The sequence below is a fragment of the Vigna angularis genome, chromosome 9 (assembly GCF_016808095.1).
Source record: "Vigna angularis cultivar LongXiaoDou No.4 chromosome 9, ASM1680809v1, whole genome shotgun sequence".
NCBI classification, from domain to species: domain Eukaryota; kingdom Viridiplantae; phylum Streptophyta; class Magnoliopsida; order Fabales; family Fabaceae; genus Vigna; species Vigna angularis.
The window spans coordinates 29205841-29221167 of NC_068978.1; the positions used below are offsets into that span (position 1 = coordinate 29205841).

A 15327-nucleotide genomic window follows, 5' to 3' on the forward strand; every position below is an offset into this window, starting at 1 on the left:
TTAACTAAATGATACTTTTATTGATGAATTGACAAATGATAAAATGTTTCGAACATACAATAAATATATATATATATATATATATATATATATATATATATATATATATATATATATATATATATATATATATATATTCTAACACTTGTCAAGAAAAATATTGATTATAATCATTCTTCTATTAGTAGCTTGCATGCTTCCTCTTTCAGCGGAAGCCATGGATCCTCTCCACAAGTTCAACCAAAGTGCATTGCATATTGGATTTCATATTCATTTTAGTTATCATCGTACTCATCAGTTCAACTTATGGATGAAGTTAAAGATTTGGACTGAAGTTGATTACATCATGAATGAAGTTGAAGACTTGGGCTAAATAGAACATTTTAAATAGTTTCAAAATGATAATAAGTTTTTTTTTTCAACTTTATGTATTTTCCTTTTCTATATTCACATGGTAATTATTAATGTACTTTATCTTAAATCATTAATAAAACTAATTTTGCTTAACTTTTTTTGTATATTTTACAAATTTATATATTTTATTTCCTTTTTATTATAAAAATAAATTAAATTAAATTAAAAATTATAAACGTAGGTGGTAATTATAAATAACAAAACTTTCAAATCTTCACAAAATAAAAATCATTAATAAAAGATATTAAAATCCTTCACAAAACAACAAAACAATCTCTGCAATATAAATTCGATACTAGAAATTATAAAAAAATCTTCACAAATCAATTGCGGCGAGTCTCACAATAGAAATTTTGAAAAAACGATCACAAATTGATTTGTGAAATATAAAAACCTTTCTAAATTAAAAAAAAATCCACTAAATAACAGTTTTTTTAGAGATTTAAAACACTATTATTTATCAGTTTAAGATTATATATATATATATATATATATATTTATATATATATATATATATATATATTTATATATATATATATATATATATATATTTATATATATATATATATATTTATATATATATATATATATATATATATATATATATATATATATATATATATATATATATATATATATATATATATATATATTTATATATATATTTAGCTAACGCGCGTATGTTATATCATATATTCTAAGTTTTAAGGATAAGTCAAAATTAAAAAAAAGAAACCCCAAACCCTCATCTTCCTCATTCCTCTCAACCTTTTCTCTTTCATTTTTCTCACTCCAACATTTTCTCTATCATCCTATAGTAGCCCCAACTGAAAAAAAATCAGAAACATTAGCGGTTAAACAATCTTACAAAAAATGATTTTATAATGAGTTTTCATTTTATAATTTTTGTCTTATCTTATTTTATCCAATTTTCACAAGCATAAAGGAATTGGTAATTGACCTCGAAAAAATTAGAAATACTCGCGGTTAAACAATTTCTTACAAAAAATGATTTTATAATGAGTTTTCATTTTATAATTTTTGTCTTATCTAATTTTATCTAATTTTCACAAGCATAATGACATCAAAGAAATTGGTAATTGGCTTGGAAAAAATCAGAAACATTCGTTATTAAACAATTTCTTACAAATGATTTTATAATGAGTTTTCATTTTATAATTTTTGTCCTATATAATTTTATCTAATTTTCACAAGCATAATGACATCCGAAAGAATTGATAATTGGCTTGGATAATTTTTGTAGAGATGATGATTCAACATATGCAGATGATGAAATTAGAGAGGTTAGTGAAGATGGTGAAATTGAAGAGATCTTGAATGAACCTTTTCCTAAAGGTGAATATGTCAATTACTCAACTCTTTACAAAGTCAAATTGTTTAAGGGTAAGTGTTTCTGATTTTTTCAATTGGGAGATGACAGAGAAAATGTTGGAGTGAGAGAGATGAAAGAGGAAGAATTGAGAGGAACGAGAAAGGTGACTAAGGATGTGAGGGTTTCTTTTTTTTTTTTAGTTTTGAGGATGAAAATTATTAAAATACCCATAACCTTAAAACATAGACTCCATGGTATATAAGGGTATTTTTGTCTATTAAAACCCGATACATATGGTTAAAATTTACCAACTGAAAAACAGACGTACGCATATATATATATATATATATATATATATATATATATATATATATATATATATATATAAATAAAAGTAGACGTAAATCTTAACGATCGTGATGAAGTTGAATTAGACTTACATTTATTTTTTTAATTCGTTGTAAAATGTTATGTTAATAGTTCTTCTAAAACCATTTGTAAACTTACATTCAAATTTCAAGCATATGATGCTGCATATAATTATTGTGCCTATATATCTGGACATACAAGGGTAAGAAAGAAATAATTCATGACCATAAGCAAGAACAGTTTGGGTTCGTAGATGTAGCTAATCCATGGACGTTCTTCCCAGAACAATAAACTTTCTTTCCTCCTTCAGAAGAGACAATATTAATTTGATCCAATGTAATGTTGAAACAACCTTGTGGACCACAATTTAAGGTAATAGCTTTATCATATGCACATGTTCCACTAAAATTACGAAATGTGATTCCACTCACTTCGACTCTTCCTATAACATCCCAAAAATACAGTCTAAAACTATATAATAGAATAATCACATTGCGTAATAATTCAGATCAGTCTTACACTAATAAGAGCCAAACGTAAGTTTATGGCCGAACGGCCTTACAGGAAGAGTTACAAACTTAAACTGTACAAGAGTACAAGTCTGACCGAACGGTTTATAACATAACAAGAACCGAACGGTCGTTCAAAACAAAAGGGGAGGTGATCGAACGACCACCTTAAAACAACTAAACTATTGACCGAACGTACTACTATTCGGTCTTAACTTCAACCTCCACCAGATTTTCTTCCTCTAGCGCCTCTTCCAACTGTACGTCTCCTTCTGCTCACATCCACACGAATGATCATTGCAATGACAAAGACGGACGTACAAAACAAGACAAGACAGGAAACACAAGGTAAGCTTATATAATTTAATTCATGTATAAACATACATTTCACACAATCAATCACACAAGATAGATTTCATCATACATTTCACATAAGGCCTAATACTAGACTGACTGTCCGGACTGTATGAAATCTGTGTAGCTACATGCGTTCATGCACCCGGGTGATGTAGTAACTAGGATGCCCTCAACAGCTGCCACCCGAGGTTAGTCCTATCTGTCCAAAGTACCCCTAAGGAATAGGACCTCCTGTCGTTTCCACACATGACCTACCCTCCTCTACGTGAGGACGAGTACCCACGAAACATCAGGATGAACTGCCAGCTTAGCATGCCCACAGTCATACTTTACAAAATCTCAATTCTCATTCATGAGTCGTTCCTCCCCGGAACGCTCATTCAAAATCCAAACATTTCAATCCACATCACATTCTCGCCATATTTCATTCATAATCATTCTCAATTTCATCTTTCATTATCAATCATCTTAATTTCTTCTTTGTTCAAAGGTTATTAAGGACACCAAATACCGAACGTTAAATGCTAACTCAGAACGAGAACTAACACTTGGAGCGAGACCGAGAGGTCTCCAGTTCCAGAATAGATTAAGACCGAGAGGATTACTATCGGTTTGATAAAGAAACCAAGTTCAATCATATAAACATGAACGACTAGAACGAATGATCGTTACTTAAAAGGTGAGCCAATTAGATGAACTGACTCTTGCGAGTTCTAACCAAACACCGAAAAGACCATGTCAAGTACTAAGGCTCTAGGCCGGAATCAATAACTACGGACACTTCAAAGAAAAATACTTAGAAGAATTCACATGAAGAAACCGAACGCTTATGAGTACTTAGCTTATTTGAGTTTAGCATCAATAAAACCGAATGTCAGTCGATGACCGAACACGGAAAAAGGAAAACTCTATTGAAGTTGGACGAACGCTATTTTCATCAAGATATATTATAAAAGAAATGAGAACGATCGCTTGATGTAAGACCGAGCACTATTTAGAACGATCGCTTGGTGTAAGACCAAGCACCATTCAGACGATCGCCTGGTATAAGACCAAGCACCATTCAGAACGATCGCTTGGTGTAAGACCAAGCACTACTCAGAACGATCGCTTGGTGTAAAACCAAGCACTACTCAGAACGATCGTTCATGCACAGTATTTCGAAACGAAGACGATCGTCCTCAATTAAGATTCTTCCCAGATGAAAGAATCCAAGTTTAACCAAATTTACTATGAAATACCAAACGGTCGATGACCATTCGGTGACGAAGTATTCTTTCATATAGAAATTTCATACCATAATCATTTATCTCAACATATATCTTCATACTTTCATATATTAATATCATAGTCCATTTTCATACTTCATACAATCCATATCATAGAAATTCCATATATTTCATACATCAGAACATAGCACAATCATATTTCATTTCCAATCATTAAATAAACGAACGTTCATGCAGTACAACAACATACAAATTAAATTAAATAAGCTTCCCTTACCTTATAAAGTGAACGATCGTTCCTAGAGTCATAATGAAGGTTCGCTTGACTACAAATTCCTTCTACCCTCACGCTGAACAACTCTTCAAACCAAAATCAAACAACGTACCAAAATGGTTCAGAATGAGACTATGAACTCATGCAACCGGAACTTGGTTTGCATGTACCAGAGAACGAACAGCTAAGGACAAGAAGAACTTACCAGTTTGGAAACCAAAACCAATCGGTTCAAACTCAAGCTCTTGATGCCGTAAATGCTTCTACGGTGCCTGAACGGTGATCGGAGAAGAGAAAAGGTGAGATTTGGTAGAAAGAAGGAGGAGAAATGAGAAATATCAGAGTTTTGGAGAAGAAGATGCATGCAGAGAGTGTGACGTAAACTTTCAAAAACTCAGTTTTGTTTAAAACGAACGTCCGCTCCTCTGCTGACACCTGCATTCCACTATCTGATTTCTGACTCCCTTCAGCTTGACACCTGTCGTCCGTTCAGAGGGGTTTGGGTGCGTTTTTAATGGTTCTGACACTTTCCCATTAATTATTCCAAAAAAAAAAACAACTCTAATAAGTAATAAATAAATAATTAATTAGAGAGAAAATTTTTTTATTGAAAAGTTAGTAATATTTTCTATAACATTTAGAATATTAATTGAGTTAAGTGAGTGATTACCGTCGAAGGAGCATCGTAGAATTGGTTAATAATTATTGGGTTGCCAGCTTTTGTCAACGTAATTTGCTCAAAAGTGATTGCTCTTGCATAACCTGGTCCGTTCTTGAAAAAACGAACAACATATGAAATTTTCCTTTCAAATGGTCAGAGATAACCAGAAAAAACATTTACTTATTTTTTTAATTCTTAGTTTTTGTTTGTTCATGATCTCAAAATTCCCTATAATAAGGTCACTCATCTCTAAATTACTTCAAGCTAAGCACTTATGGGTTAGGTTATCGAAAAACAAATGCATTTTGGTAATATGAGTATCCAAATCAATCCCTTTAAGCTATCATTCAACTGTATAGTCCCATACCTATACAGTCTCTAGATCCCTCTCATTCCGGTGTATGTTCGATTCATCCATGTGTCTCTTCCACTGGAAGCCTGCCAGGATCCGCTCATTGTTTGTGCCCCTTGCACTTCGTGCCTTTTGCACCGGCAATCACTCCCCGCCCTCGTCAATACTCTCCGCCCTCGTCAATACTCCCCGACCTCGTCAATACCCGGGTGTCACATTACAAAATAAAATAAAATTTAAAATCTAACAAAATTCAAAATTACATAACATGTTTATATGTGATTACAGCATAATAAATTTAAATACTTATATCTCATTTTCTTTTTTTCTATTGTAGGATGTTGGAGAAATTTTTATCCACTTATATCCCATTTTCAAAGATAAAAAAGTTATTAATTACTTTTTCAATTGTGTAGTTATTGTTCCCTTAAATTTTAATTAATATAAACACTTAGTTATTTATTGTAAAGTAGAAACGGAAAAGATAAAAAAAGTATTGCATTTAAATATTTTTAAGTGAAAATCTCAAAATATAAATTAATTTAAAAAAAAAAACCTTACAGGAAATGTCTTGATTCTTGCTCCATTTGTTGTCCCGGTGAAGCTGCAATTTTGTACATAAACTTGTTCTGCTATCATAGCATTGCCTCTACCCAAGCTTCCGATGCTGATTAATTAATTCATCACATTTGTTCAACTTAGGAAAATATAACTAAATATATTAACTTAATGCAAACAATTTATTAGATTCCTTCGTTCTCAAAATTATATTGCAATAGATTATTTTTTTTTTAAATCACGGACGTTCTTCGCATATATTTATGAAACACCAATTATTTTCATTTTAAATTGATTTGAGATAAACTGTAAGATAATTCCCGAAATTCTTAATATCATTTTCATATATATATATATATATATATATATATATATATATATATATATATATATATATATATATATATATATATATATATATATATATATATATATATATATATATATATATATATATATATATATATATATATATATATACCTTATTCCATGACCAGGTCCACAAGCAGTCCCAGTAACATTCACATAAGAGGAGTTACCACTCATGGCAATACAATCATCACCTATATTCAGAAAGACAATGTAAATTTGAAGGTTCAGATATATACTTATTATATATCACTGTTAAAATTTGACAGTATTAAATATGTTTTTATGTTTCAAATTATTACTATAAATTATGTTTTATTTTTAAATTAAATCATGAAATATTTTGTCTCTATATTTTATATAAGTCATATAAAACATTTCACTAATGGCATGAAAAAAATTATATTATCATAAAAAAACCTTTCACATACGAAATTATGTTATACTCTATATTTTATATATATATATATATATATATATATATATATATATATATATATATATATATATATATATATTTTGTTGGGTCTATTGAGAAGGAGGTTGCTTGTAGGTTACACAAATATCAATAATATCTGAGTCAATTATATAAAAAATTAACACTACTCTTTATTCAAAACCTTAAGATAATGAGTTAATGAATCTTTCACCTTTATATATTATTATACTTTCTTATATGATCTTATGTGAGACTTGTATTTATATTTGAATTATCTATATATATATATATATATATATATATATATATATATATATATATATATATATATATATATATATGGATAAGATGAAAAGTAGGTTTACCACATGCTATATTTGAATCTCTGATCTAGATATTTTTGGAAGCATAGACATCAAATCCATGAGTGTTGGGACTCTCAGCAGGAGAATGAATATTGATATTAGAGAATTTGGCAATAACACAACCATTGACGTTTATGTGAGATCTTGGACTGTTTACAATATTCAAGTAACTCACGCTAAGATCATTGCATGCATTGAAAGTAATCGCCTGCATTGCATCATTCACATCACAAATTTCCTATATTTCAATATCAAAATTAATATAAAAGACAAAGAAATTATGAATATAGTCGAACCGATGGTCGTGGACAAGATTTGCATGACCACCAAGTATAACCCAAACCATGTATTGATCCTTCACTTCCATCAACAATCAAACCATTTACGTTTATTATCAAAATCCAAGTAAAATAATAAGATGTCCATTTATTCTTCGCAGGTGCAACTATTTTCCCTTTAATCTACAAGAAATGGTAGAAAATTAAATCAGAAAAATACAAATTCATATTTTGTTATTGTTGTTAATAATAATAATAATAATAATTCTATATAATAGGAATATTGAAAGAAGGTCAAAAGCATAGAGAATTATTAATACACAATGTAACTTAAGGGTGAGTATATATAGAGAGAAAGTTGATACATATTTTAATGAACAAAACATTAATAATATGTAGTTTTCATTGATAATTTATACTAGTAGTTACAATGGTAACTAATGTTACCATTAATAATCAACGTATAACTATTAAATAAACTATTATATAATTTCTTTTTCCGATATATTAATTGCATCTTCTTTTCTGTTTAACATTGTAAACGAGATTAATGGCGGATGTTAGAAAAAAAAGTTTAATTATATTTGAAGTACACATCTCATAAATTTTAGGATTTTCATTCGAGTCTTTACTATTTTTTTCTATTGAGAATTTAAAACTCTTATATTTAAAGTTTCTATGTTTTAATTTTTCATTAACTCAATGACTGTTATTTTATTTCTTTTCTTGTTTATTTGTTTTCATATAATAAAAAATATACAGTTATATAATTAATATAAATAATAGTGTGATTAACATAAAATGTCAAATTATTTTATTATTTTAATTAAAAACATGTCAAATAACGAAAATTATATACTCTTAACCGATTTCATGTTACTACTTTAAAAAATAAGGATGTTGGAGAGGTTTGATATACACACATATCGATATTGTCCGCTTTAGATCAAATCCTCACGGATTTGTTTTTGGTATCACTACAAAAAGTGTCTTACCAATGGAGGTATCTTATGTGTATATAAACTCATATCCAACTCTTCTTTTATTTGATGTGTGACTTTATTTGTACTCTAACAATTTTTACCCTACACCTATTCAACATTAATAAAAGAACATTTTTACTTTTAAATATAAAATAAATTGAGAAGAATCAAGTGTTTGGATTTAAGTCAAAATCTGTTTCTGTCAGTTTAATTAGTTTTGTTTCATGTTTTGTTTTAAACTCTTATGCTATATGTATATTTGTATAACATTGGCTAATAAGATCGATTGAAGTATTCTTGTATTATGTGTGTATATATCCCTTTTGTTTTCTACATAGTATCAAGAGAAAGGTTTATCCAAAGAGCTGTTTAGCTTTCGTGTGCATGAATTAGAGATTCTGGTTGAAATATTCTTAATAACAGATGGGACTAGAGTGGTGTTGAGAGCTAATGATTGTATTATTAAGTTATTGGACTCTTCCTATGTAAAGAATACATTTAAATAATATTAATTATTATGTCTCTCTAAGTTTAGTAAAGATAGATCATATTAGTTAGTATAACACGTTAGATTTTTAATGACTTTGACAATAAAATTTCTTTTACAAATAACCTCTTAATTCGACAAATGTCCATAATAAAAGGATAATATCATCAAAGAATAACTTGAAAACTCAAAATTGAACTTTACATTCACACTATTAACCTCTAACCTCACTTCCAAAACAATTACCTTAAAAAAACATAAGCAAATTGAAAAATCGTTATTTATAAAGATTGGTAGCATGAAACCCAAACCACGACATTTATTCCCATCAAACAATTAGTAAACACAATAACTATCATATCTTAACTATTTTTTAATAAACTTTTGAGAATATTACGTGTTACTATTTTATTAGTTCGATAATAAATTATCACATCATCTGTTCGTAAAAATATTATAAAAAGAAATTATTAAGAAAATATTTTCCTAAACATAACTCTTATAGGAGCTAACAAGCGTTTATTTCAAAGCAGCAACCCCAAACCCTTAATCTTAATAACGGTCATATTTTGACCAAGCCTCGGACGAATGAAGCAATCTACCTAACGGTTTCCATTGGAGCAAATTCCTTGCAATCGGTAACAATGTTAAATGAATAATTATAATTTACTCTATATATATACTTTTTACATAATAAATATCATAATGAATAATTTTTCGTATTTTCATCACACCTTAAATATTTTTATCGTAACATTTTCAAGTACAATACATAAATTTTATTAAAATTTTGAATTTGAAAAAAAAGTTATTATAAAATAAATTGTGTACTATAGGATGCCTTATCCTACAACGGTCGACCGATACCTAACGACACCTAAACCAAACGGTCGGCCGATAACCCAATAGCACATTGTCGTCGATCACTTGGTGCTCGACAACCAAAATAGTATGTCGCGACACGAAGCGCTCATACGACATGTCGCCTATTCATGTCGCATGTCGTCTATTCATGTTGACACACAGAACGATCGACATGCGGCGTGCGATATTTTAGCATACGGTTTAGCGGTTGCAAATAAGCAGTTACACATGTTAGCTAACCAACGCCGCGAATCACGGAAGCAGTTGACTCAGTATCAACACACAATCTAGCAGTTACAACTTCTACACAGTCCACTTCGGTAACTGTCCGGATTTTCAGGTAACAATTTGTTTTACTGTTTTAAATATACGAAACACAAGAGAAAAAAGGTACGTTTTTCTCCCAGATAGAAAATTAAGAAAGATTACTCCTAATCTGATTGATCATATCCCTTTCTGACTTGAGCGTCGGAGTGCCTTTGCAGGTACCCAGCCCATCTTTACTCAAGGAAGCAGAGGAGAAGGAGAGAAACAGCACAGTAAAAGCAGTACTGAGAAGAAGTGGTCCAGAGTTGTTAGGTTCGAATCTTGGTCTCCACATCCCTACTGAAACATTTTGGCGCCCACCGTGGGGCCGAGATTTACTATCCCAACAACGCCACCGGAGAAATGGAGGATCTCGACACGCGTGAATTGATCAGGCAGCTGCAGGTACAGATTGAGACGCAAACACAAACCATAAAGGAACAGCAAGAAGTCCAGCGCAAGCAGGCGGAAGAGATGGCGGCGTTAAGGGCACAGCTCCCGCCACCAGACTTGTCTGCCTCAAACAGACAGGAGGAGAACGAAGTCAGTCATCATGGTGAAGCCTCTCACCCCGCTGGCGGGGGTAGAAATGGGCCTACTCCCATCCGCCTCACCAACCTCCTCCCGTTCACAGAGGCCATTGTGCACGCAAACATGCCGGACAAACCTCCCCCAACCTTAGAACGTTACAATGGTTCTGATGACCCCGACAACCATCTACGCAATTTTATAGATGCCATGGCATTCTATACTGACAACGACCCGGTAATATGCAGAGCTTTTTCTTTATCTCTTAAGGGTGAAGCTCTGGAGTGGTTCCATAACCTTCCACGAAATTCGGTAGATTGTTTCGCCACGATCGAATCCTTATTCCGCAAGCAGTATGCGGCCAACAGAAAACCGGCGGTGACCGCTGCGGAGCTTGTCCATACCAAGCAGGAGAAGGATGAGACCCTGAAAGCTTTTATGCAACGGTATATCGAGACGGCCCGGCGCGTCAAGGATATCACTCCCGCTTTCATCATCAGCAATTTATCGTCCTGCTTAAGGCCGGGGCAGTTTGCGGAACAGTTGTACGCTGATCCTCCCGCCTCCATGGAAGAATTGCAATCCACTATTGCAAAATTCATCCGCATCGAGGACCACCGTAACTCCCGAAAGAAACAACACCAGGATGTCTCCAGCCAGGAGGCAAGGAAACCAGTCAAGCGATCCACTAACGACTACAAACCGGACCGACCACCTCGGAAGGAGACAGGGTGGATATCTAAGTACGATCGTTACACGACTCTCAATGCACCACGGGCGAGGGTGCTTGAAGAGGCCTTGCACGCCGAACTCTTGACCGTGCGACGAAAGGCCACCCCGAAAAACGCAGACAGTAACAAAACCTGCCTGTTCCATATGAACCAGGGGCACGACACAGAAGAGTGCAACATGGTGAAAGACGAACTAGAGAGACTCATCCGGGCGGGTTATCTTCAGAATTACATTAAGGATAGAGTCTCCACTAGAGCTGCCACCCCTCGCCGAGCAGACCCTTCTAGGCGAAGCCCCCAACGATCACACCCTAGAGATGATCGACCCCGAAGACGATCACGTAGTCCGCCTCGGCGGACAGAAAGGGAGCGCTCAGTCCGAGGCCGCATTGACACCATATCTGGCGGTTTCGCCGGGGGGGGGGGGGGGGGGGGGGGGTGTCAGCTTCAGCAAGGAAGCGACATTTGAGACAATTGAAGTCGGTTCACATGGTCGAACGAAAATGCCGATCGATTCCTGACATCACCTTCACAAACGCCGACTTCCATGCACCCGACCCTGATCACGACGACCCTATGGTCATCACGGCTAGTATCGCTCGGTATGATGTCGGCAAGGTCCTCGTCGACCAAGGGAGTTCGGTCAATATTTTGTACTGGTCCACCTTTCAGAAAATGGACCTATCTGAGGATCTCATCGCCCTGTTTAACGAACAAATCGTAGGATTCTCAGGAGAAAGAGTGGATACCAGAGGATACCTGGACCTGCGAACTAGGCTCGGAACAAGTCGGGAAGCACCTGAACTTCGAATTCGGTTCCTGCTGGTCGAGGCAAATACATCGTATAACGCCCTACTAGGACGACCTTGCCTGAATGCGTTCGGGGCAATTGTATCCACTCCTCACCTCGCCATGAAATTTCCGACAGAGCACGGTGACATTTGTACCGTAAGAGCAGATCAACGCACAGTCCGACAATGTTATGTGGCGGGGCTGAAAGTAACCCCTTTCATTCCTACTAGAAGGACAACGGGAGCCGAGATAGCGGCAGTCGACTTGGACCCCCGAACCAATATAGACGAGCGTCTTCTTCCGCAAGGCGAAGTTAAACTCCTCTCTTTGACGAGTGACGCATCTAAAACCACTACCATTGGCGGGGACCTCACCTCAAACGATGAACGCGATCTGGAGCGTATACTACGGAACCATGCCGATTTATTTGCATGGACGACAGCCGACATGCCAGGAATTCACCCCGGGGTCATGGCCCACAGATTATCCATCTTCCGGGAGGCACGGCCTGTCGCCCAGAAAAAGCGACGGTTCGGAGAGGAGAAGCGCAAAGCCATTCAAGCGGAGGTCGAGAAATTGATGAACGCCCAGTTTATCAGAGAGTTAACTTGCACTACGTGGCTGTCAAACGTAGTCATGGTTAAGAAGTCAAATGGCCAGTGGAGAATGTGTGTCGACTTCACAGATCTCAACAAGGCATGTCCCAAAGATTCATATCCCCTACCTAGCATCGCTCGCTTGGTGGATGGAGCTTCAGGTCATGTTATATTGAGTTTTCTCGACGCTTATTCGGGATACAACCAGATCCCAATGTACAAACCAGACCAAAACAAGACGGCCTTCATTACTGAACGCGCTAATTACTGTTATGAGGTAATGCCGTTTGGATTGAAGAACGCCGGGGCCACTTACCAGCGCCTCATGGATAAAGTATTTCATCATCAGATAGGACGATGTATGGATGTGTATGTCGACGACATGGTTGTTCGCAGCCATTCTATGGAGCAACACCTGCAGGATTTGAAGGAAGTTTTCGGCCAACTTCGACGGTACAGCCTGCGCCTTAACCCTTCCAAGTGCACTTTCGGCGTTCCCGCAGGTAAGTTCTTGGGCTTCATGCTCACGCGTCGAGGCATTGAAGCAAATCCGGACAAGTGCAGAGCGGTACTCGACATGACGGCTCCGCAAACTTTAAGGGATGTGCAGCGTCTGGTAGGGCGACTTACAGCTTTGTCCCGATTCATCCCGAAGCTCGCCGAGCACATCAAACCCATCGTGAAGAATTTAAAAAAGGGCACCACCCGACACTGGGACGATGATTGTGAAGCAGCATTCGACACTGTCAAACGCATTCTCACAAGTCCTCCGATTATGGCTCGGCCAGATGATGGATCTGACTTACAGCTGTACATTGCGGCATCCCACCACGCTGTTAGTGCTGCCTTGATACAGGAAGCCCCCTCCCTTAAATTGATATACTTCGTCAGTCGTACGCTGCAGGGGGCCGAAGAACGCTATTCTCGAATTGAGAAAATTGCCCTGGCATTGCTCACCGCTTCTCGACGCCTCCGCCCGTATTTCCAAAGTCATCAAGTGATAGTCCGCACCGACCATCCGATAGCCAAGATCCTTCGCAAGCCCGACTTGGCAGGAAGGATGGTCTCCTGGTCCGTGGAACTGTCAGAATTCGGACTCCGCTACGAGCCACGAGGGTCCGTCAAGGGTCAACACCTAGCAGACTTTGCGGCTGAGTCGCTCCCCCCCAGATGACTCAATCACCAATTGGTTACTCAGTGTAGACGGATCCTTCGGCAAAAGGGGGGGAGGAGCCGGTATCGTTCTAGAGGGACCAGATGGACTAGTTATCGAGCAAGCCATCACCTTCAATTTCCCAGCTAGCAATAATCAGGCCGAATACGAAGCCTTGATTGCTGGCCTATCCCTAGCCAGGGAGCTCACGGTTGATCGTTTAGAATGTCAGATGGACTCGAAATTGGTAGTCGGCCACGTGAACGGAACCTATCAAGTCAAAGATAATCAGCTATTACGTTATTTCCACAAGGCTCAATCCTTACTACGAAATTTCGTCGAGGTTAGCGTCATCCATGTACCCAGGGAGCAAAACGCAAGAGCAGATCTCTTGTCTAAGTTGGCTCATTCCAAGGAGCGAGCACAACTGTCCTCAATCATTAAGCTGACGCTCGACAGTCCTGTGGTGGAAGCGTTCGTCACCAATCTATCAGCACCTACAACAGATTGGCGCCAGCATATTAAGGATCTTATGGAGAAACAAGACAATGGCGACAACATTTCTGTGGTTGATTCCAAACGCATTGCACGTTTTGTGTGTATAGGTGACGACCTATACCGTCGCGGCTATGGCACTCCCCTGTTGAAGTGTATTTCAGAGGAAGAGGCAAACTACGTACTGCGCGAGTTACACACCGGGATATGCGGGTTGCACTCTGGCAAACGGACCATGAGAGCACGTGTGCTCCGCGCGGGATATTATTGGCCCACACTCGACCACGACTGTGAAACATTCGTCAAGAGCTGTATTTCCTGTCAAGCCCATGGTCACGACATCCACGCATCCCCAGAAGATTTACACCATATCGTCTCTCCCTGGCCGTTCGCTCAGTGGGGTCTCGACATAGTTGGACCACTGCCGATCGCCAAAGCGCAAAACAAGTTCCTCCTAGTAGCGGTCGACTACTTCACAAAATGGATAGAAGCCGACCCATTATCCGTTATCAGTGCCCAACGAGTACAGAAGTTCATCTGGCGTCTCATCTGTCGATTCGGCCTCCCTAAGAAAATCATCACTGACAACGGTCGCCAATTCGTTGAGCGCAAACTAGAAGATTTCCTCAGCCAGTTAGGCATCCAACATGTCACCTCCTCCGTCGAACATCCTCAAACTAACGGCCAAGCAGAGGCCGCGAACAAAGCCATACTGACAGAGTTAAAGAAGCGACTTGGTGAAGCCAAAGGTTTGTGGGTGGAGGAACTACCAGAGGTTTTATGGGCATATAGATGCACACCTCACGGCTCTACAGGGGACACCCCGTTCAACCTGACTTACGGCACTGATGCCATGCTCCCAGTCGAAGTTGGCGAGCCTTCATT

General features: G+C 36.6%; 1 protein-coding gene across 1 annotated transcript; it reads left to right on the plus strand.

Moving 5' to 3' along the window:
* The first annotated feature begins 10510 nt into the window (after positions 1-10510).
* On the plus strand, positions 10511-11875 carry LOC108346767 (uncharacterized). Its single transcript, XM_017585816.2, has one exon. It carries the CDS (start codon positions 10511-10513, stop codon positions 11873-11875), a length of 1365 nt encoding a protein of 454 aa, XP_017441305.2.
* The last annotated feature ends 3452 nt before the right edge of the window (positions 11876-15327 follow it).

Bases quoted from the DNA above. Each gene is read 5' to 3' on its own strand.
- LOC108346767 (XM_017585816.2), top strand. From the start codon at position 10,511: ATGGAGGATCTCGACACGCGTGAATTGATCAGGCAGCTGCAGGTACAG.